The 21,435-nt window shown below is 41.4% G+C and overlaps 1 protein-coding gene and 1 long non-coding RNA gene across 9 annotated transcripts in view; one reads left to right on the top strand and one right to left on the bottom strand.

Annotated features, from left to right (window-relative positions):
• The window catches only part of LOC127600253 (nuclear factor of activated T-cells, cytoplasmic 1-like), a 67,959-nt gene extending 46,874 nt beyond the window's left edge, over window positions 1-21,085 (top strand). For 3 of the 5 annotated variants that reach the window (XM_052064676.1, XM_052064675.1, XM_052064674.1), the window contains exons 11-12: window positions 13,249-13,357; window positions 19,633-21,085. In XM_052064676.1, the coding sequence (XP_051920636.1) occupies window positions 13,249-13,310 (62 nt within the window). In that variant the 3' untranslated portion in view covers window positions 13,311-13,357; window positions 19,633-21,085. The remainder of the gene's footprint in view (window positions 1-13,248; window positions 13,358-19,632) is intronic. The other 2 variants (XM_052064678.1, XM_052064677.1) reach the window with 1 other exon arrangement.
• Window positions 34-18,395, bottom strand: LOC127600390 (uncharacterized). Of its 4 annotated transcripts, XR_007962332.1 has the most exons (5): window positions 17,990-18,395; window positions 5,142-5,258; window positions 2,535-4,807; window positions 2,287-2,407; window positions 34-736 (listed from the first exon to the last, which is right to left on the bottom strand). It is a non-coding gene; the product is annotated as an uncharacterized LOC127600390 (long non-coding RNA). The 4 variants fall into 4 exon arrangements; XR_007962331.1 differs by having other exon boundaries at window positions 2,287-4,807; XR_007962334.1 differs by having other exon boundaries at window positions 2,287-4,807; window positions 17,995-18,395.
• Window positions 21,086-21,435: the final 350 nt, after the last annotated feature.

Below are 21,435 nucleotides of genomic sequence, written 5' to 3'. Positions count from 1 at the left end.
AGTTTCCACAATCGTAAAAATACAATCTGAAACTGGATTTGAGAGTGTTTATTTTCATTCATATATGAACAATATTGAGTATTTACTCAGAACATTGATCCCATTTAAAATTACTCATCGCCATCAGGCCTTGTCAGCCCACAGCCTGCTTTACCATTCTCTACACTTTCGTTACATAATACAGGGTGCCGATTTACGTCACATCTGTTTCGTTTAAGCGTGAATCTAAATAAACAGAAACAAATTGAACAGTTACATTTCAGTCACAGGCAATCTATTTGTTTTTCTGTGTGTCGTGTGGTCGTGTTTGTATTGTCCAAGTAGTTGATTTAGCTCATAAGACAACATTGCTTTGATGGGAATTTGAAACAATCTGTCAAAACATCACAGAGAATCTGGGGTCAGCCAGGTCCCAGCAGAACAAAAACAGTGGCGCACGCGTGGCAAACCAAGCTGTTGACATATCGACTAATGATTGCGAAGGAAGCAAAACAATAGGTAGGGGTTTCCTAATCCCCGCCTGGCTTTTTGGGAGGGATGCCGGGAGATCTGAGGCAGAGGTTTTCTTTTCCCGTCTTTTCCCTCTGGAGTACAGGCCGTGCAGCTGAAGTCATCCAGGGAGACCGAAGGGTCATGGCTCTACCCTGGCAATGAGATCAGACACACCCAAGGGAGCGCATGGCCGAGTTTATTGCCTCCTGTGTCCATCCCGTCTCTAGGGTCACCAACCTGTTATCTATGTTAGCAGAGGCACCACTTGTTGTTATGATATGTATTCATAGCACATGGGGATTTTGCCAATTTGAAATTGGAACAAGCCCCTCCCATGTAACACAGGTGGAGACCCAGTGACCCCCATTGAACTCTTGCCTCGTCACCCTTCCTGTTAACGTTAGGGTGTGTGTGCATGCGTGCGTGCATGGATACGTGTGCGAGGGTCAACAATTCACAGAGGCGAGAGGTAGGCATGAGGGGAAGAGGGAAGTGGGGAGTTGTTGCTGCTGAACTGCAATTGTGTTGTCAGCATATCTGGCCGGTTTGGATGAGTCCCATTTGTCGTCATAAACAGGCAATGTAGACAAAGGGGGATGTTGTAATCAGCTTTTTTTAATTTATTACACTCTTATTTTTTAATCTAATTTCTTGCAGTGATGTGCCGCGAACTTGAGCTATTCTACCATGTAGCCTGAATGTATGCCTGAGCAGTTAATTGCACTGTTGCAAACGTGACACCTAGACAGAGATCGTTTACATCATTTCTATTGTACAAACAAGCAATGTGAGGGACAAACAAGAATTGAAATAATTACTAATTACTTAGCGATTCAACAGTTGTCACATATGTATATTTTTAGAATTGATTATTCTAGCGATTAAATCAAATAACCGGTCAAAATTATTTTTCATATTAACATTTTTTTGTTGTTGTTGTTATTTAAAACATAGGTAAATCAACAGCAGCTAAGCAATATCACAAGAGAGGGAGTGATGTACTCGCCAACCTTTTTGAAACTGAGAGCCACTTCTTCGGAACTGATTAATAAGCTACGAGTTCTGACGCTGCTTCAGTTTCAACTTCAGTACATTTCAACTACTCAGTTTATTCTTACAATAGTTGCAAATAATAATTTTTGAAATACAAAGTAGATTCAAATGACTAGGATTTTTTTCCATAAATTGATTATGCTTCAATTACTTCTTTGGTCCGGAAGGTGTTAGAAATAGAGAAAAATGTTGATCGTTGTTTTGAAAAACAGATATTCGCAATTGTAAACACAAAAGATAATCAGTAGGCTTTCAAGGAGGACTACTGAAGTCAGAAAATATTGTCTGTTGACAAGCTAACATTTTAAACATTTTTTCTTTTTCTTTTGTTGTATGTATTTGCATCCACGCAAAGCACTTAAAACCACGCCAAATGAATTTTGCTCTCACTGTCACCAACATGACAGACTGAAGCTCTCATTTCATTCAGAATAATCAAATTAAGTGAAACTGCAGCTTTATTTCTGATTTTGTATTGGTCTCCTTTTACACTGATGTCCAGTAATTAAGATGTGCCAGAAGTCCATTGAAATACCAGTTCAAAATCATGTAACCGAGTTTCCCTTCCCCACTACTCTATCCATTGTCACTTAGTGGGCTCAGCCTTTCTTCACCCAGTGGCCAAATGTAGTCTATCAGTGATTACTGTTGCATTAGGGACGCACAGGAATGTGTATTGATTGACCCAGGGCGGTGTAGAAGGCCCATGAAAAACCTCAGTATGCTACCGTTTTGCATCACCTGTCATCCGCTCATGCATTCTGCGGTGAGCTCCTGGAGTCCTGGTAAGTATGCGGTGGTAACAGCATACTCCAAAGGCATCTGCCGCTCCCAGTTCTCTCTCAAACTCCTCAAATGAGTACTAAGTTAAAACAAATAAGATTGGAAGGTAGCTCACTGTGCCTCTTGCGTCCCTTCTCCATGCATTACCGCTGTGCGTTAGTGAGCTGAGCTCTCCATTAGAGAGGAAGACAAGCGGATGACCTCACCTCAGCAGCAGTGATTTAACGCTAGGGATGTAGCATTGTGTTCCTCCTCAGCAATTGGGGGCTGGTGATTTGGAGTCCATGGGCGCACACTTGATCTTCCCCAAGAGTGCATCACCTCCCACGCTCCAATGCGAAGGCCTCCAGCTCTCATCAGGCAAAGGAAATGTGCCTCTCTGGCCCGGACTAGATTTTATACAGCCCTTGAGAAATCACTCAACTTATCAACAGTGAGCTACTGTACCACGAGGAGCACTGATAGGATGGCGCGAGCCTGAGCTTAAAACCCCTTGACTGCAATACATACTCTCTAAAGCAGATTTTGTTTACCTGTTGTTCTTGCTGTGAGCACGGCTTAATGCAATACCCCTTCTGCCGGTTTCCATATCACTGCTGCTTCAACAGAGGCGTACATGGCCCATTTACAGTATACAAAGACAATAATAGCGCCCCCAAAATGTTTGATATTCATTAAAAAAAATTAAGCTGTGTTGTTTTTAACTACAAATAAAAAAGTACAGTCCAAAGTTGAAACTGAATATTTTAACTACAAAAATAGAGTAGACCCACTTTTGTTTAAAAACGAGCTTCATCCACGCCACCCCTCCCAACGCTGTTCGGCGCTCCCAACGGCAAGCACCAGCAGTGCGTGATTTCTGTCTTGTCGTGCAGAGTGAATATGTAAGTGCACCTTGGTTTAAACAGGATATGTGACAAATGTCTTACATTCTTCTCAAGCCAATATATTATTATTATTACTAGAATGCATTTTGTTTGCTGCTGTTCAATCAAGTTGCTCGGTAGGAGTTAGAAAACGTTACAGGTGCTAAAGCATCTGCGATGTGTATGTTTCAAGATTAAAGCCTTTAGTATTGCTATTTATCGAACTGCGCAGTGTATGTGTGTGTGCGTGTGTGTGTGCGTGTGTGTGTGTGTGTGTGTGTGTGTGTGTGTGTGTGTGTGTGTGTGTAAGATTGTGTGTGCATGTGCATGTGTACATTTAAGAAGAGAAGAACAAAGAGAGACTGCCTTTCAAGAAAATTGGTACACAATTTTGTCCTCACTCTACGGAGCTGGGTTACTCCAGAATCATGGATCATTATAGAGTCATCAAGGCCATTTTTAAAAACTTAAAACTCCTGGGTTAAAAATAACATCTTCTTTTTAAACCTATATAATTCCATTTTATCTGATTTTGCTATGCCGGTACAAATATCAACTGGTTAGCATGTCCACCTCACAGTGCAGAGGTTGTGTGTTCAATTCCGGCCCCTCCTCCCTATGTATCGCTTTCACATTCTCCCTGTGCCTGCATGGCTTTTCTCCGAGTACTCCGCTTTCATCCCACATTCCAAAAAGATGTACGGTCTGTTAAGTGAACACGATAAATTATCCTTAGATGTGATTGTGGGTCTGAATGTTTGTTTGTCTAAGTGCACCCTGCGATTGGCTGGCAACCAGTTCAGGGTGTGCCCCGCCTACTGCTCAAAATCAGCTGGGATAGGCTCCAATGTGAACCTTGCAAGGATCAAGCAGTTTGGTGCGTTGGATCGATGATTTTGCAACATATATCGTTCACGTGTATATGTTCAGCTCTGTGCGCATGTTCGTGCGTGTGTGTCCGTGTAGCAAAAGAAGAATGCTGAATGGGCCAGGCGTTTGGTCCTGTGCGGCTACTGCAGTGTGTCCTGTCTTATTAGCTGCTGTCGTGATTGGTAATATCATGAAAAGAAGCTGAGTGCAGCTTAGTTGTGCTAATCAGAGGGTCAGATTTGTACCAGCTGCCTCTCAGGGACACAGAGGACCATTATTCTCCGAAAAAACAACACACAGACACACAGACACACACGCACACAAAAACATATTGCAGCCTCAGTCAATTTCTGACAGTTAACATATGTGCTCTGATTGCTTTGCGTTTCAGGGTAGTTTTACTTGTGATTGTTTCCTCTTCAATTCAGGGTTTCTGCATTTGAAACTCGACCAGGCTTGTTTTCTCAATGTGAAAATCCAAATGTTGTCAAATCCCCTTTCCTTCGGGAACAAAAAAGGGCATTCTATTCTTGTAGAGGATCTCCGTCTACCCCTGATGATTCTGAAAGCAACGGAGGCTTTCCTCATGGAAACTTTTACACATTCTGGAAAGTTTCCCAGACCCCAGGACTCTCCAAAACCCTTAATGATGATTGAGAGTGCGTCCACACCACGCTGAAAACATGCTGAGTCGATAACATTGGAGTGTGCCGCAAGGCTGGCTTTAGGATCAGAGGGGAGAACTGAAAAGACAGAGTTAGGGGGAAGGGTGTATATTTAATTCAAGGTTGAAAGTGTCTAATGGGACTGACTAAAGCAGAGTTCCCTCAATACGGTATAAATATATATATATATAGAGAGAGAGAGAGAGAGAGAGAGAGAGAGAGAGAGAGAGAGAGAGAGAGAGAGAGAGAGAGAGAGAGAGAGAGAGAGAGAGAGAGAGAGAGAGAGAGAGAGAGAGAGAGAGAGAGAGAGAGAGAGAGAGAGAGAGAGAGAGAGAGAGAGAGAGAGAGAGAGAGATAGATAGATAGATATGTAGATATCTATCTATCTATCTATATATATTTTTTGTTATACTTCCTGTATGTCTTTAAACAGTGGAGTCAGCAAGATGTGGAGGTATTCATCGAGCAAGTGACCCCCAACTTTTTGAACCAATGGCCCCTCTTATGAAGGTCAAGACCAGATCAATGTCTGTTGGAAAAGAAAAAAATAAGTCTGTGGTTAAGTGCAATGCCAAGAACGCAGCCCTGCAGCCAAAGTGATATTGACAGGTACGAGAGAAATGGTGATGGCTTTTTTATTATTAATGACCACAAACAGGATGTAGGTATTTTACTATTTTTGTTATTGATGTCTTCTCATTAGAATACTGTTTTCCTGGCAGACTTAAACATGCCAAGTCATAAGTCGAAGACTTGGGAGAAGCTTCTAACCGCAAAATAATACTTCATTTTCAACATATTACTCGCTATGTTTGCCGCATAACATTGATGTATGCAATCTGTATTTCCTCATATCCAGAATTGATGAGAGTGCAGAGGTAGGAGGCACAGATTAGGGCATTTCCAGTAATAATGATAATAATCGGGCGGCCCGGTAGTCCAGTGGTTAGCACGTCGGCTTCACAGTGCTGAGGTACCGGGTTCGATTCCAGCTCCGGCCTCCCTGTGTGGAGTTTGCATGTTCTCCCCGGGCCTGCGTGGGTTTTCTCCGGGTGCTCCGGTTTCCTCCCACATTCCAAAAACCTGCGTGGCAGGCTGATTGAACACTCTAAATTGTCCCTAGGTGTGAGTGTGAGTGTGACTGGTTGTTCGTTTCTGTGTGCCCTGCGATTGGCTGGCAACTGATTCAGGGTGTCCCCCGCCTACTGCCCGAGGACAGCTGGGATAGGCTCCAGCACCCCCCGCGACCCTAGTGAGGATCAAGCGGCTCGGAAAATGAATGAATGAATGAATGATAATAATCATGTTTGTGTAAAACAGTTCAACATAGGTTAGGGCTGGTCACTAATAGTGTACTGGTTGAGCCAGCTGTGTCAGGCGCAGCGTGTGTGTGTTCGCTTCCCACTCGGTGTGAATGCAAGTGTGAATGTTTCTGCCAAAATTCTGTGAATTTTAAGTAGGTTCCAGAGCAGGTGAACTCCTTTTTTATTTTTCTCAAAAATGCTGCATTTTAGTTTCATTTCTGGTATTTTTTTTTCATTCTATTATAAGTGGAATATTTGTCGAGTGCAAGATTAAAAAAAAAAAAACTCACGAAGTTTTGTGCAAACACTGAAATAAATCTGATTAAAATGAACCTCGAAAGCTTATGTGTGATATTAATAGACAAACATTAAAACACAGGGTTTTTTTTGCGATCACCATAGTTAGTTTTAGTTTGATTTATAAACATAAGATGTAGTTTTGGTTCGGTACCTTTGTTAACAAAAAGGTTTTTTAGTTCTACACCGGAAAAAAAAGGTGTTTACTCAATTTTCTTTCATCAATTGTTTGCACAAAATAAAATCATCTGGATCCAGAAACATTTTTTGAAAGGAAATGTATAGTTTAATTTAAAAAGTGTTTCTGGATCCAAATGATTTTATTTTGCACAACGAGTCGAGAAAATACAATTGAGAATATTCCTTTTTTCTGTGTAGTTATTTCATTTTTTTTCCCAACTATAATCACTGTGAGAGGGACACATGTAAAATCGTGGAGCAAGCTTTAGCTTGAGGTCTTGTCGACAATCTAGTAGGTGTGTCTTTTGTTCATTTTAAAAGGAAAATGAAGAAATTATGTGCTGGAGAGTTGAGCCCCCAATGTCACTTCAGTTTATCGGAAGGCCTTTGGATTACCCTTACATCATTTATCACCATTGGCAAAACATAAGAGGCTTTAGATTCTTGGTAGCGATCCGCTTGCTTTTTTTTAAAGACATATTTGACACTATTGACAGGATTGTGCACATGCTGAACAAATAACTCGGTCTAAGTGGTTGCATATGAATGCGGCAATGGGGTCATATCGCATGTAATAGATATAAAAAAATAAAAAAAAAACATCTGGAACATAATTTGTCCTGATCAGATGCATAAAGATTAATGTGTAAAAAACAATCCAGTCATTGTCCAATTGCGCTGGCTCACTTTTGCATGCGTGTGCACCGCAGCGCTGGCTGAAGAGCCAGAGGATCTGGTCTGGTTTCAATTGCCTTGTCATAATATCCATAGTCACCAACAAAGAATGAGTCTGCTAAAAAAGAAAAAAAGAAAGAAACAACACCTAAATTATCCAAATAAATTGATTTCCCCATTAGTCTGGGATGTGACACTCATAAATTGTAGATGTGATCCTTAGGTTCAGATTTTCAATTACTAGTGTTTGCTCTGTAAACACATCATCAATTTGTCAGATTTGCTACTGGAGGAAGGTCTGACTTATTTTCTATAATTCACCCAAGCTGTGTCAAAAAGGAACAACATACTTCTGATAGAGTGTGAAACACTGCTCCAAAAGTACAATTGGACTTGACTCAAGAAAACTGTTGATTCAAGCCGCACCAAATATTTGAAGCTCTGTTTCTTAAGTTAATCACGCATGACGTATTTCGTACACTTTCTCCTGACGCAGCCGTTTAGAGGGTTGGTTTACGTGGCTCACATTCTGAGGTTTTTGAGAACACAAGTTGAAAAGCCACAGAGACGCACGGATCGTAACGGGTCAGGACTCAGACAGGGTCTGCGGCCTGGCTGGGATATGTATCTGTGTACACAGTATTTGTGATCCTGCAGCTACCATCTCGGAGTATGACAAATGTCAGTGTGTTTGACTGCAATGACAGGATTTCCAAGAAAGCTTGATGTTCCTTATCTGTGCCAGAGTTATGAATTTGCGTGCATAAAGTAAACTTTTTATTTTTTTTTGTGGTAGGTCCCCTGCTACCCTTCTCTGAGTAATGACTGAATGAAGGGACTAAGCTGCTTTGTTTGTTATTAAAAGCACATTCTGCCACTACTTTTAACCGCCGCTCCCCTTTGGAGAGCTTGCTGAAAACGCCGCAAATGCTGCAGAGTAACAGAAACCATGCATTAGCTTTTAATGGAGGATATCTCCAGTTGGCAAATACAGTGTGGAATGGAAAAATCTGAGCAAATCGCAGCACATTTGGGTTTCATCCACAGATCACCAAGAAAGTCGCAGCTTTCTTGTAGCAGCGCAAGGAGGTCAAAGTTCGCCATTGCAAACTGTCCACTTTGAAAATCAATTTATTTCATGTATGAACACAGACATTTTACCACGGAAAGAACACAAGAAAATGGAGTGCTGGATGCGTGGATTTTTTTTATTTTCCAATATTTCAGCGCAATGCTTAGGATTGTTTTTTTTTTCATCATGGAAGTAAATTCTAGCATCAGTAAACAGAAACCAGACCACTTATAGACAGCTCCCTTCTGTTTTCAATGTGTTTGCTCAGTGAAAAAGTATCACGCTGTGCGCATGTCAGGAGAAAGTTCTCATTCGGCTGTGGGATATCGCTAAAGCCCTTGGGTTTGCAACTCTTGGATTAGCATGAGTCAGTAACACCCCAAAATAAGTCAGCGGAAATCGGGAGGAGGTATTTATAACGCTATGTATGAAGTAATCGATTGATTTATTGGTCTGAAATACTAGTAGTGTGTACTTTGCAGTCGAGGGAAAACAACTGTGGTTTCAATGTTACAGCCCATGAAGGAACCCTCTACATTCATGTTGACAGGTACACAAAGTGCAACTGTCAAAATATTGAAGGTTTCAGATCATTCTGTGGTTAATCAAGCTTGCCAAAAATCGTTTCAAATGTTTAAAGAGAGTTGTTGATTGTTCAAATTCAGTGTGCTGATGGGCCTAAATTAGAGATAGCAATCTGGAAAATTTGGGGTTAGAGGAATTTCATCATCGACTCGCATCCAGGAATATTCAAAGAGCATGAGAAGAAGCAGGTCAGCCATATGAAGACGTGAGGCATACACACAGACAAGCAGACTGAGAGGAAGAGGGGAAAAACTGAGGTGGAAGAAAGTTGGTTGAGATGTTGGTGATTTTTCCCTGGCAGCTTCTCCGATTGCCTGACACATACACTTTTGTGTGCGCGCGCACACACACACGCACACACACGCACGCACACACGCACGCACGCACACACAGATCCTCAATCTGCCCCCTTTGTGCCTGATGAAATCCAAGAGCGATAAACAGCAGCTAAGCCCAAGATCGCAACTCATTTCTTTGCAGCATAGGGACCTACAAAGCAGTGGGTGAAAATATTTACTTTTGAGGAGGGAATAATCATAACCACTGAAATCCCAATTGTCCGACTGTTGGCATGTGACCCGCTGCAGCTATTAATCTCAACAGGTCCCTGTACTCTCCTGAATGTATTTGACCAATCTCGGCTGCTTTCACCGCAACCTTTGAACAAATAGGGCAATAATTTCATGCTGTTGAAATTATTATCTGTTGAAATCATGCTGCCGAACCTGTTTTTCGATTCTGAAGAAGGAATTCACATCTGAAATGTGTATTTAACACCAAAGGACAGGAATGATTTTCCATCCATCCAATTTCTGTCCTGTTGATTCTGTTCAGGGCCACAGGGAAGATGGAGCGATCCTTGCTGACATTTTAAGCAAAAATAAATCCACACCCTGGATTGGTTGCTTGTCAGTCGCAGGGCACATATGGAGACAAACAAGAATTCACTCCCTCATTCACGATGTTACTGAATAGGGACTGAACCCACAGTGCCTGCATCAAGGAACTGTGAATTAATGAGGTCTTCCGGCTTCTCCCAATTGTAGACATGGAATCGCCTTTAAGAGCAGCTCGGCGGTCCACTGGTGAGTGTGTCGAACTCACAGTGCAGAGGTACCGGGTTCAATTCCGTCTCCGGCCTCCCTGTGTTCTCCCCAGGCCTGTGTGGGTTTTCGCCAGGTACTTTCCTCCCACATTCCAAAAACATGCATGGCAGACTGATTGAACACTCTAAATTGTCCCTAGGTGTGGGTGTGAGCGCGAATGATTGTTTGTCTCTGGGTGCCCTGCGATTGGCATGCAACCGGTTCAGGGTGTCCCGTGCCTACTGCCTCAAGAGAGCTGGGATAGGCTCCAGCTCCCGCCGCGACCCTTTTGAGGATAAGCGGATCGGAAAATGGATGGATGGATGGATGGATGGATGGATGAATCACCTTTAGTCAAAACCACCATTTCTGGATTGGAACACACACACATAGTGTTCATTAACATGTATAATTATATATTTGTGTGTCATGGTTAACCGGCATTGTATCATATCAGACTTTCTGGGAGATTTTTGTTGTTTTGTTGTTCTGTATTGCAAAATGTTTATTTTTTTTCTCAATTTCCCTCCCATGATGATGATGCATCCCTGACGGCTTGAAAAAAAATAATGGACTGTAATTTCAAGGCTACAAAACGCACCTGATGAAAAGCCTTAACAGCTAAATTTAGCTTTAAAAAAATTTATACATGCATTAGAGTCTTCGTAATAATAGTTGCGTGGTCTCCATGTTGTAATGTAGGATATTTTCAAATAAAAAGACATCAGACAGATATTTTTTTACTTTTAGCATATATTTACCGTAAACACCGGTAGATGCTTTTTTTTTCACCCAAAACACCGCAGGTAGTTACACAATAGCGTCCCAGATCCTTTCTCAGTCTCTCTTGTCACAATTTGACAATTTGTAGACAAGCTTCACCACCAGCCTATGGAAACCATGCCATTTTGTCAGGATTCAATGTAGAGCTATTTCTTCAGGGTGTTTTTTAAAAAGGACTTGACTAGAAGGGTTGAATAAAAACAAAAAACTTCAGAGTCTTGAAACGGTTTAGAATATGCCCCAAGGAATCGGCCCACTCTGGGTCTTTGGCAATTTAGACTTTAAGGTCGTCGGGTAGCTTTCATGTTCAGTGCACGGAGCATTAATCAGAGAACAGTTCAGCACATCTAGCCGCATCCCAAGAGCTGTTTAAAAACTGAAGCCATGTTTGTGCGCCCGGCAGGAGCTTTGTAAGATTTAGGTTACCCTCAGAGTAATAATGAGTGTCTTTTCTGTGACTTTTGACTTCTTGTGTGTGGAGGAGGATGTTCTAGTTGAACTAAAATTGTTTGCATCCCTTTGTATCCTCCATTCAAATCTAATATGACCGAAAACCGACCAATGCAGATATTAGAAAAAATGGCCCTTTTTACAAAGTGTTTTTTTTTCTTTCAAGAAACACAATCCAAAGTCCACAGTTTTGTTATACACAGACACAAATAAGTTACAGGAGGGAATCAGTCTAAGCCTTCTCTCTATGATGGATAGTAAAAAATAAAGTGTGCACCGAGGTTAACCTTGTTGGAGAAGCACAGCACTGTTTCTCCGTGTATAAATACAAAAAAACAACTTCCAAATCCCACTTCAACTAATATGCGACAGGTGATTTAAAGAAGATCAAGCAAATGCACAAACGCATCGACAAATCATCATCTTTTCCGTCACATGGCCAAGTTCTCACTCAGATGAGGTAAACTGGCTGAAGTCTGATTGTTTCAGTATGCTCATATTTTGCGCCAGCCTCCACAGCAGCATACGTTTTTTATTCAGAATCTGTCATAGAGAGTTTATAGGACAGTTGAGTGAACCTTATCATAAACCTGTTCATGATGAGGGGTAGAAATAACTTTTAATCCATCTCCTTTCCTTCCTCAATCCTACATGTGCTTCCCTCTGTACAATGGATATCCAAAGTAAAAAGTTAGCAGAGCTAATCAATGTACCAGAAGACCTGATGAGAACGATAACGTTGGATTGGTTTTTCAGACCCAGCAGTGCAAACGCCTGTATAGGAATCATCATGAAATAAACTGCATTAACCCTTTATTTGCCTTAGGGGCTGTCCAATTCCCACTTCTTCAATTTTGTTAACTGGAATTCAATAATCATCTCAAGAAAATTATCAGTGTCATGGTACTGTGCGTGTGACAGTGCATATGCGTGGCGTGCCGGGAAAAATACAGATCGTTTTATGTCAAAGTAGTACAAAAACAAGTTGGTTTTCTTTTAACTATTGCAAACTCTACTTCTAACCGACCACATTAAATCTCATGTTGAATGGGAATCAGCATACATCTGCCTCCATTTAAAGTTGCGCTGATTAACCTTAAATAAAGTTAAAATGTTCTAGTTGGCTTTTCCTGGCATTTGTTTGCTTTCTAACAGAAGCCCGAAGGCTTTGTGCTCACACAATTTGGAGCCATTAATAATTCCCTCCACCTTCTCCAGGACCCCAGTTCCAAGTGAAAAAAAACAACAATAACCCAAACGCACGATGCTGCTGCCACCAAGATTCACTGCTGGTATGGTGTTTTAAGGTGGCTTGAGTTTACGTGAAGCATAACACCTACCCTCTTATTACACCTGAACAGTTACAGTACACAGTACATGCTAAATATGGATGGTAGCATATCCACGCCTGAACAAAAATGAAAACAAAGTGGTAACCATGAAAAATGTGTTATCCAGATGTGTGACTGGCTCTGGTCAGAAAATGCAAATTGTGATATTCATATACTGTACACTAATTCAGGGGTCACCAAGCTTTTTGAGAATGAGGGATACCTCATGTGTACTGATTGTGTGAAGGGCTACCAAATTGATACACATCTTAAATAACATATTTGTTCAAATTACCTTTAATAATATCTATGTGTTATTTTTAATACTTGATGATTTAATGATTTTTACTCGCAAATCACATTGTCCTAGCACTGGTGAGCTACTCATGAGGTCCTCACAGGCTACGTGGTGCCCGCGGGCACCACATAGGTGACCCCTGTAATTCTACACTTCATTCATTTTACAATGCCGGTAACGTACTATATAATACATGAAAGTACCGTAGCAATTTATGACGTAAAAGCAATTTTAATGTTGCCAGGTTGAACTCCCTAGTTTTGTGAAAAAAGGTTTTGGCACATACTTCTTTCAAAGTTCCACAGCAAACAGTACCTTTGGAAAAAAAACATATTGACCCCAAGCTTCAAGGAAATGGCAATGATCACTGGAAAGCCTGAAATTGACTCCTCTTGTGATTTCATGGTCAGCACAGAAACCAGCAGCCACCGCATAAACAGCTCTTCCTTATCCTCCCAGGGGACCACCCTCTCACGGGCACACCCGCAGCCTCCTGGGTCTTGGAGGAAATGAAAAGATGAGGAGGAGGAGGAAGAGAGGGAAGTGATGCTATGAGGCACAGAGGGAGGTGAGATAGGCAGAGGCACATCAGTTGAGAGCACGATCAAAGACAAAGGTTACGCACCACCGCAGCCAAAACAAGCACACCAGAGGTGGAAATTTCGATGAAGCTCTTTAGATAATCTAATTTGGGATACTGCTAAGCTTGGATCACATTTATTGTTGTTGTTATTTTTAAGTGAACACCTATGCACATTTTCCAAGGTCAAATTACTGGGCTTGGCCTCACCCTGAACTTGTTGCCAATCATAATGTGCGCTGCACACATTATGACAAACACACACTCATGCATCTCTTGGCCATTTGGGCACCATCCACAAGGAAATGCTTGACAGTGTATCTTTTGGATTGGATAAACTTTATTGTCAAACGTGCTATATGTGTAACATACAGCACAGATTAAATTTCTTCCCTCTCAACATACATGTTTTTTATCGTTTTGACTTTTTGTCATTTAGGGAGCCCTTAAACGATCATTTTTGCAACCGGGTACCAGAGTGGGTGGATTTCCACCAAAAAAGTGGTGTAGAAAACGGATGGATGGATGTTCTCTACCTTGCCGTGATCTGGCTTTTAGTTCAAAAGCATAAGTTGTAGCACATCGTAGGTTCACACAAATATAATACAATGTACAGCTCGCTTAATATTCACTGCCACTACATAGCATCGTCTTTGTATTCTCTCTTTTAGTTGACTTTCTGTTGCAGCGATATGGTGCCACTTCAGGCTCGGCATATGTACTACAGCATTTCAGTGTCTTCGTCGTGAGGACACCCACATTTCTTGAAACAATTCCGTGGTTACAGGAAAAGCTTTAAAAGCAACTAAGATCAAGCTCGACTCTGTTTCTGTGTGGCCAAATTAAGCATTAAGTGTGAATTCGCCTACTATGCATGTTTTTGGGATGTGGATATTACCCAGACAAAACCCACAAAGAATGCTTACCATATACTATACTCCTTTTCTCTCCTTCATCTTTTTCTGTTTATTGTTTTTTGTATTTTGCTTGTCATTATCCATTTTCTTCGTAATTGGCTAAAATTGGTCCCACAATTGGGATTCATATCTTTCGCTTTACCATATTCTTGGCAGCCATGTTTTATTGGCAGGGAGAGAGACACAAATATGGGGAAAATGAAAAAGACACAGGGGATTTTTGGGACGAATGTTTCTTCCCCTATTGTGGTCTGAGCATTTGTTTGTCCCCAAAGTGTCACATGACATGCACATAAGGACTCTTGGTTTTCTTGGGGGGTTTTTTTGGTATACCGCCATCCTCTGTACTTGTAGTTAACACTTGGAAATGAACTCCCTGTCTCTCTATTTTATTGCATCCTAAGTCTCAACGGCTGATTTATCAGGCTTTTTATCATGATAAAGTACATTCATGAAACACTCCCATTTTTTAGAGACTTACAGTATGTCTGCCTATTTTATCTTAGGTCTTTTTTAAAAATTTGTACTTTATTTTCCATCTTGGTTTTCATGCTGTTATCAACATAGGATAAGACGTTTTCAGAGGTTCTCCGCCCAGCCATTTGACGCATGCGTACGTGTATGCGTGTGTGTGTGTGTGTGTGTGTGGGAGGCAGCAAATTGTCCATTAAGTGTTTCTGCTGAAGCCAAGAGAAGATTTGATATAGCGGGGAAACAAAAGTAATATGTAGCAGGAAATTCAATTGTCTCTCTGCAGCAAGTTGGACCTTTAGTTTGGCTTCTCCACCAAATCAATTCCACATGAAGTTCAAATCAGGTTTAACTTGGTCGTACCAGTCCCCTTTGACTCTTGCGAGTAGTGTTTATATTGTATTGCCCAGCTTCTATGGCACCGGCACACTTCCTCAAATGTAGCCAAAGCTGGATTTCCAAATAGAAGGAAGCTACCTCCCGATTCTCACAAGGCAGTGGTGCTCATACGCAAGTATTGAGAAAGCATAGGAAACATCACCCTTCACTATACAACATGAAGGTCCGTGACCCCAACAGCTGAAATTTTATTGGTGTAGTGAAAGTGATTAAAGTTCAGGAAGGTGCCATGGTCTTCTTTGTGGTCCTGGGACTAAATTTCGAGAACAGAGGTCTCTGGCAGTAAACTTCTGTTTCAGCCTTTAGGTCAGAGGTCCCGCTTTCAAAAGTCAGCTCAGAAGCTGACGGAAGGTGGCTTCACTCTCCGCCAGCTCATTGCCAGTCGCAACTGATTTAGCCGGAGATCAGGTTTCACCTGCTGAACACTAAGAGTGGCTCTTGGGCGTCGAGACCACAGTCAAGCCACTAGGTTTCTGAAGAAGCCCTGACGTTTTTGAACTCGAGTGCACAATAGTCCTCGCTAACAGTCTGGACAAAGGCGCTGGAACAGGTCAGCTTCAAGCTGAACCCGTTTTGGCATAATGCTCAAGGTTGGGTTACTTTTGCTCTGATGTATTAAATCGGTCATAGTTTGAATTTGAAATGGACTATTGCAAATTTTCCAGATCTCTGCCTTGGGTCCATCTGCCGTTAGCTTTTGGGCAAAAGTAAAAGGATCGCGTTGTCATATCTCCGTTACATTTGATTTTAGGCCAAATGGTAGTGGAGAAGCCCAGCTCACAGTTGAGAGATTCTGCGTTCGATTCACGACTGATAAATGACGGACCGATATATTGATACTGAAGTAGCAACTTAGTCAATAAGCGTATGACATTTATTAAAATCACAGCTAATGCATCTCTGTGCAATGAAAACAAAGACAAATTGGATGAATTGTCAGTTATTGCAACTGTTTGGACACCTTATTCACATTTTACTGTTGTGTTTCTCTGGGCAGAGGCCAAAAAAAATGAAGTGTCGTAATGAGCATGAACAGTTGTCAAGTGGTGCTGTCTGATAGATGTTCTAACTTATTGACCCTTCTAGATTACATTATCTTATTAGAATCTGAACAAGGTTCCACCTACGCAGCTTTGTGTATTTTTTTTCTTTTAGGGAGAGCTATTTGTGTTCAGCATGCCTTCGTGTAAATTACTGCTCTGAAGCTATGAGACATTTATGTATTTGAATATGTGTTAGATTCAATTACCAAGTCAGTCATTCAATAGACTTCACATTTCTGGAAGGTGCATTCATATTTTCGTGTCTCGTATTTTATTCAACAGATCTCTCAGCTGCCCAAGCAGCGTTAATATGTTGTAGGTCATGGCAGGTTGCTCTTATGGTCCACTGATCGCGAAGGCTCTGCTCCTAATGAACAATGTCACTAATGTTTGAGTCAGTCTACCGCGACGTGTTTTTCTCTTTTCGCCAGGGGAATAATGCAGTTCATTTTTCCACTGTTTTTGTTTATTCATGAGCGCGTATCCTCTCAGTTACAGCTTTCCGTGATTAGACTGAGCTACTGAACTAAGTAAGAAAAAACAACCAAATCAAATATGTTTGTCCAGCTGTCCGCTGAGATGACACGATGAATTTGCTCAAACATATCATGTGTTAATGGGCAAAATAGTCGGGATTTTAACGCTCTCCACCTGTCCGTGCTCTTTGTGCAATAGAATGATGCATTGCAGCCAGACTCCACGTTGAACAAAATGTTCCCAAGCATGTCTGACAGCATTCCTTCATGCTGCATATCTAAGATTGATCTAGTCACTTCAGAGAAGGTGGGATTGATTGCAAAATGAAATGCTGTCATGACACATACCTGACTTGATCTTATTTTGTTTTACTGACGCAAAAAAATAAAAAATAAAGTCACAATATTTTTAGAGACTTTGCAAGATCTTTGCATGTATGTGGTGGCCACTTCTCTTCTTATTTTATGGCAGTCTGGCAGATTAAAGTGTCTTTGGAATAATGATTTGGGGTGACATCTAACCACATCCTCTTCACTCTTGACGCTGTGTATGTAAAACAAAAACAAAATGAGCAACTTGCAGGTTTTGTGTCACTTTAGCACCTGTTTTCTCAGAATGGAACATGATCAGTGGAAAGTATGAGTTGCTAATAGCAGTAAATGGAAGCTGCATGATTGCAGTTTCAGAATTGTGTGAATGAAGAAAGGATGTGATTGTTGTTTGTTTTGTTTTGTTTTGTTTTTTAAAAGCAATATAAAATATATTTTATTTTTTTCAACGGCCAGGCTTTTGGGTTTTCCCCTCTCTCTTCAGGCCTACCTGGAGCAATTTGCTCACCTAGGCTCAAGAGCTCAGAAGTGATATAAAAGTTAGATGGTTTCATTGTTAAATGTGTGCACACTTCCTTCAAGCCCTGCGGTGGCAGAGCTAAAAATAACCGTAAGCGTGTACGTAAATGCCTGTTGAGCCAAACAGAGTTCAAAACAGCCTGCAATGTTGGCACAGGTTGTGTTTTTCCAATGGGAGTTCCTCCTGTTTCGGGAGGTGAGTCCCATACAACGTGTGTGTGTGTGTGTGCGTGTGCGCATGTGTGTGTTTGTGTGTGTGTGGCCTGCTTCAAAGGGTGCAATCTTCCTTTGCGATTTCTGATGAAGACAAGATATTAGAAACATTTCTCATGCAAATTCACCGTAACAAACAACATTATAAAAACATATATTAAACCCAGTTACAATATCTCTCAAAACTGTATGATCAAATTCACCTCATTTGTTGATCAAACTAAATTGTGACTTGACCAGCGAGTTTCTCACCTCACCTTTCGTCGCACGTCTTGTTCCGATGACGCCCTTGACTACATCAACGTGCCAGCGTATCTTGTAATAACATGGTTCGTTGCCATAAGGGGGGTGTACTTCCTGTCTTGACTCCTCACTTTCAGACCCCCGTCTGCCACCGTCTACATCAGTCAGCTTTATCGCAATCAGCTTTATAAGTGGGGAGCTTCTTGTTTGCGTTGAGTTGCAGGACTCGAGGTCCTCGCCATCTTCTCTCTCACTTCCCTCTGTTTTGCCAAAGAATACAAAGCAGATAAAAGCAGCAGGCTGATCTGCGCCTGCCCGACTGTGGGAAAGGTGCAGGCACAGGAAAGACACAAGGATGACTTGTGTGAAGAGATGTGTGCACGGGGCCGATATGACTTTTCAAGGACAATAGATTGTTTGGATTCCAGGTTAATGGTATTTCCGAATTCCACTATTTGTTGTCGTTTTATTTATATTTTTTTTGCCCAAAGTCATGTTAGGCATCATGTATGTACAGTAAACTTGTTGACTCAGGTTGTGTAACTTGGTCTCATTTCATGAGATGCCATCTTGTTCTTTGAAATATTTCAGTGAAAAGGTTTGTGGAGTGCTCCAAACTGTTGACTGCATCGGGCAGTCAACAGTGTGCTTGACATACTACTAATCACTTGGATCAATCAATTAGTGCTCATTTATTCCGATGAAATTGTAACTTTTTCCTCTCTCATATTACAAATCCTCAAAACTTGATGACATATAATAGGAATTTCCAGCGAACATGCAAATATGAACCCCTTAAGGCGCCAGCAGTCAGCTGGAGACAAAAAGTAGCCTGATACAAAGCCATAACATCATTGTTAAATTGCTTTGCTCATCAAATCCGATAATCCGTGGCAAGTATGTGTTTGGGCCGACAAAAAGTAAAAATGTCACCATTCTAAATGAGACACACTATGTTCTTTGATTGAGTCGGAGTACATGGAGGGATGGCGTGTAATGTAGGAAGTGATTTATAATACAGTAATGTGACTTCTTCACCTCCAGCCTGTCAGATTCAGAGAACGAATAATGTTTTAGGATTCCAAAAATGCAGGGTTAGACAATGTGCGATAACAAAAATATTTCTTCAAGAAAATCGCACCGACAAAGTACAAACTGATTTTTTTTTGTCACAAGGAGCCAGGAAAAACAATGCATGAAAGAAAAATTGCTTGGAAAGGCAAGGTTCAATAGAACACTGACAATAAACAAACGGCATATCGAACTAACAATGATCAAGAGCAATAATCAAAAAATAAAAATACTGACAAAAGAAGGATCTATGAACAAAACCAGAGAGACTATGAATAATATCAAGAGGTCTAGAATGCAACACTTGAAGCAGAATAGCGAGCAAGGTCAATAATACGACAAGGGACGATGCAGCTTGGCAGTCCTTAAATACATGGCAAGGTTTAATTGGTAATGTGGCACATATGCGCCTACTGGAGGGAAACGCCCGTCACTCCAGCTGGAGCTCGAACACAATCAAGACAGAACGTGACGCAGCCATAACACATGATGCTGTATCATATGAACTCATGTGCTCGGGTGTGATTTTAGAAAAAAAAAATGACCTGGTATTTTTTTTTTTTGTTTGTTTGTTTCCACAGTTAACGAGATCATCAGGAATGACCTTTCCAGCATTTCCGTTCACACTCATGCTTAGATCATTGATCAATGGTTGTGCAGCAGCAGCAGCAAACACACACATGCACACACAACGATCAACTAAAAACAATACTGAGGAGAAGACCAATAAGATGAAGAAGAGCCACCACGAAGCAGGATCTCCCACCTGTCCAGCTATCGGTTCCTTTTTTCAGACTTGCTCCAGATTCACAACGTTTGAATATCTAATCTAAATATGTAAGTATATCTGTTATGTTATTTGTAAAAACGGGAAGTGATATCGATGGCAACACTTGCCTTAATTGACAAATGACAATCTTCATTTGGAGTGTTTGGTATTGGTGTCGAGTTCATGCATGGACAAACTAATGCGGCGATAACAAATGTCTTGTGTCTACATTTTGTTTCGTTTCGCGCTGTCAGACCGCAGAAAATAAATTGGTGCCTTACTTGTAGAGAAAATGACAGACAGCAGCAGACAGAAATGCAAATGATGGTAAATTATAACCCCAAGTGCAACGTTTTTATATGACACTTTTGTATCATTTTTATGATTTGTTTATGGGGAAAACGGACCAAGGTTAGGAATGACGTCAGGGAGTATGTGAACAAATAGATTTGTTTTCTTTGATCTTTTATTCTCATTGATCATTTATACTGAATGTTATGTATCACATTCCTTTGTATAAACACACATTTGACAATATGCCTAACGCTTATTCTGCGCATTCAAGCCTTTCGCATTGTCTTACCCAAGATATGTTGTTTCTTTGGGGGGGGAGGGGTTTGTTTGTTTTTATTTCTGCTGTTTGTACTACGCTTCATGACCGCCGTCACCCGTGTGCCTGTTTTGCAATGTCCGGACCATGTCATTGTAATGCACAGACAATCATTCAACATCACACAACCCAACCGAGGTTTCTTCTTGGCGTGTCCACACAAAGTTACATTCCGCATAGGATAGAAAGTCTTTCTTGTTGTCGCACGGTGCAGAAAAAAAATATCACATGAGAACAATGGTATGCTTACCTGCTGAATTTAAACTAAAATACAATACTCCTAAGCGATTTAGTCGTTAACTTCTTGCACTGCAGATTTGATGTGTAAATAAGCAGATGGAGAATTTAAGTATGCTGCCGCCTCAGTTTGACTCATTTTGGTCATTTAAATGAGGACCGGGCGAGACTGTTACTTCTAACTGGCAATAATTGATTTGTGTAAACCAAGGAATTTTATCTTTGGTGATATTATTGTCCAGGTTTCATTTTTTCAGACTTTAACGTGAAGTGATACCACCCAATACAAAAATATTGTGCACTTTACCATAGAAAGAGAGGCAGGTGGTAGTGCTCCCAGACCAAATGTGCTCTTTCCTGCTCTCATATCAGCCTTTCTTTTCGATGTTACCTGTCTTATGGAGCATGCACATGAGCTTTCATTCATTCATTCATTCATTCATCTTCCGAGCCGCTTGATCCTCACTAGGGTCGCGGGGAGGTGCTGGAGCCTATCCCAGCTGTCTTCGGGCAGTAGGCGGGGGACACCCTGAATCGGTCGCCAGCCAATCGCAGGGCACACAGAAACGAACAACCACTCGCACTCACACTCACACCTAGTGACAATTTAGAGAGTCCAATCAGCCTGCCACGCATGTTTTTGGAATGTGGGAGGAAACCGGAGCACCCGGAGAAAACCCACGCAGGCCCAGGGAGGACATGCAAACTCCACACAGGGAGGCCGGAGCTGGAAACGAACCCGGTACCTCTGCACTGTGAAGCCGACGT

This window comes from Hippocampus zosterae, chromosome 5 (genome assembly GCF_025434085.1).
Source record: "Hippocampus zosterae strain Florida chromosome 5, ASM2543408v3, whole genome shotgun sequence".
Lineage (NCBI taxonomy): Eukaryota > Metazoa > Chordata > Actinopteri > Syngnathiformes > Syngnathidae > Hippocampus > Hippocampus zosterae.
This window is presented reverse-complemented; position numbering and strand designations above follow the sequence as displayed.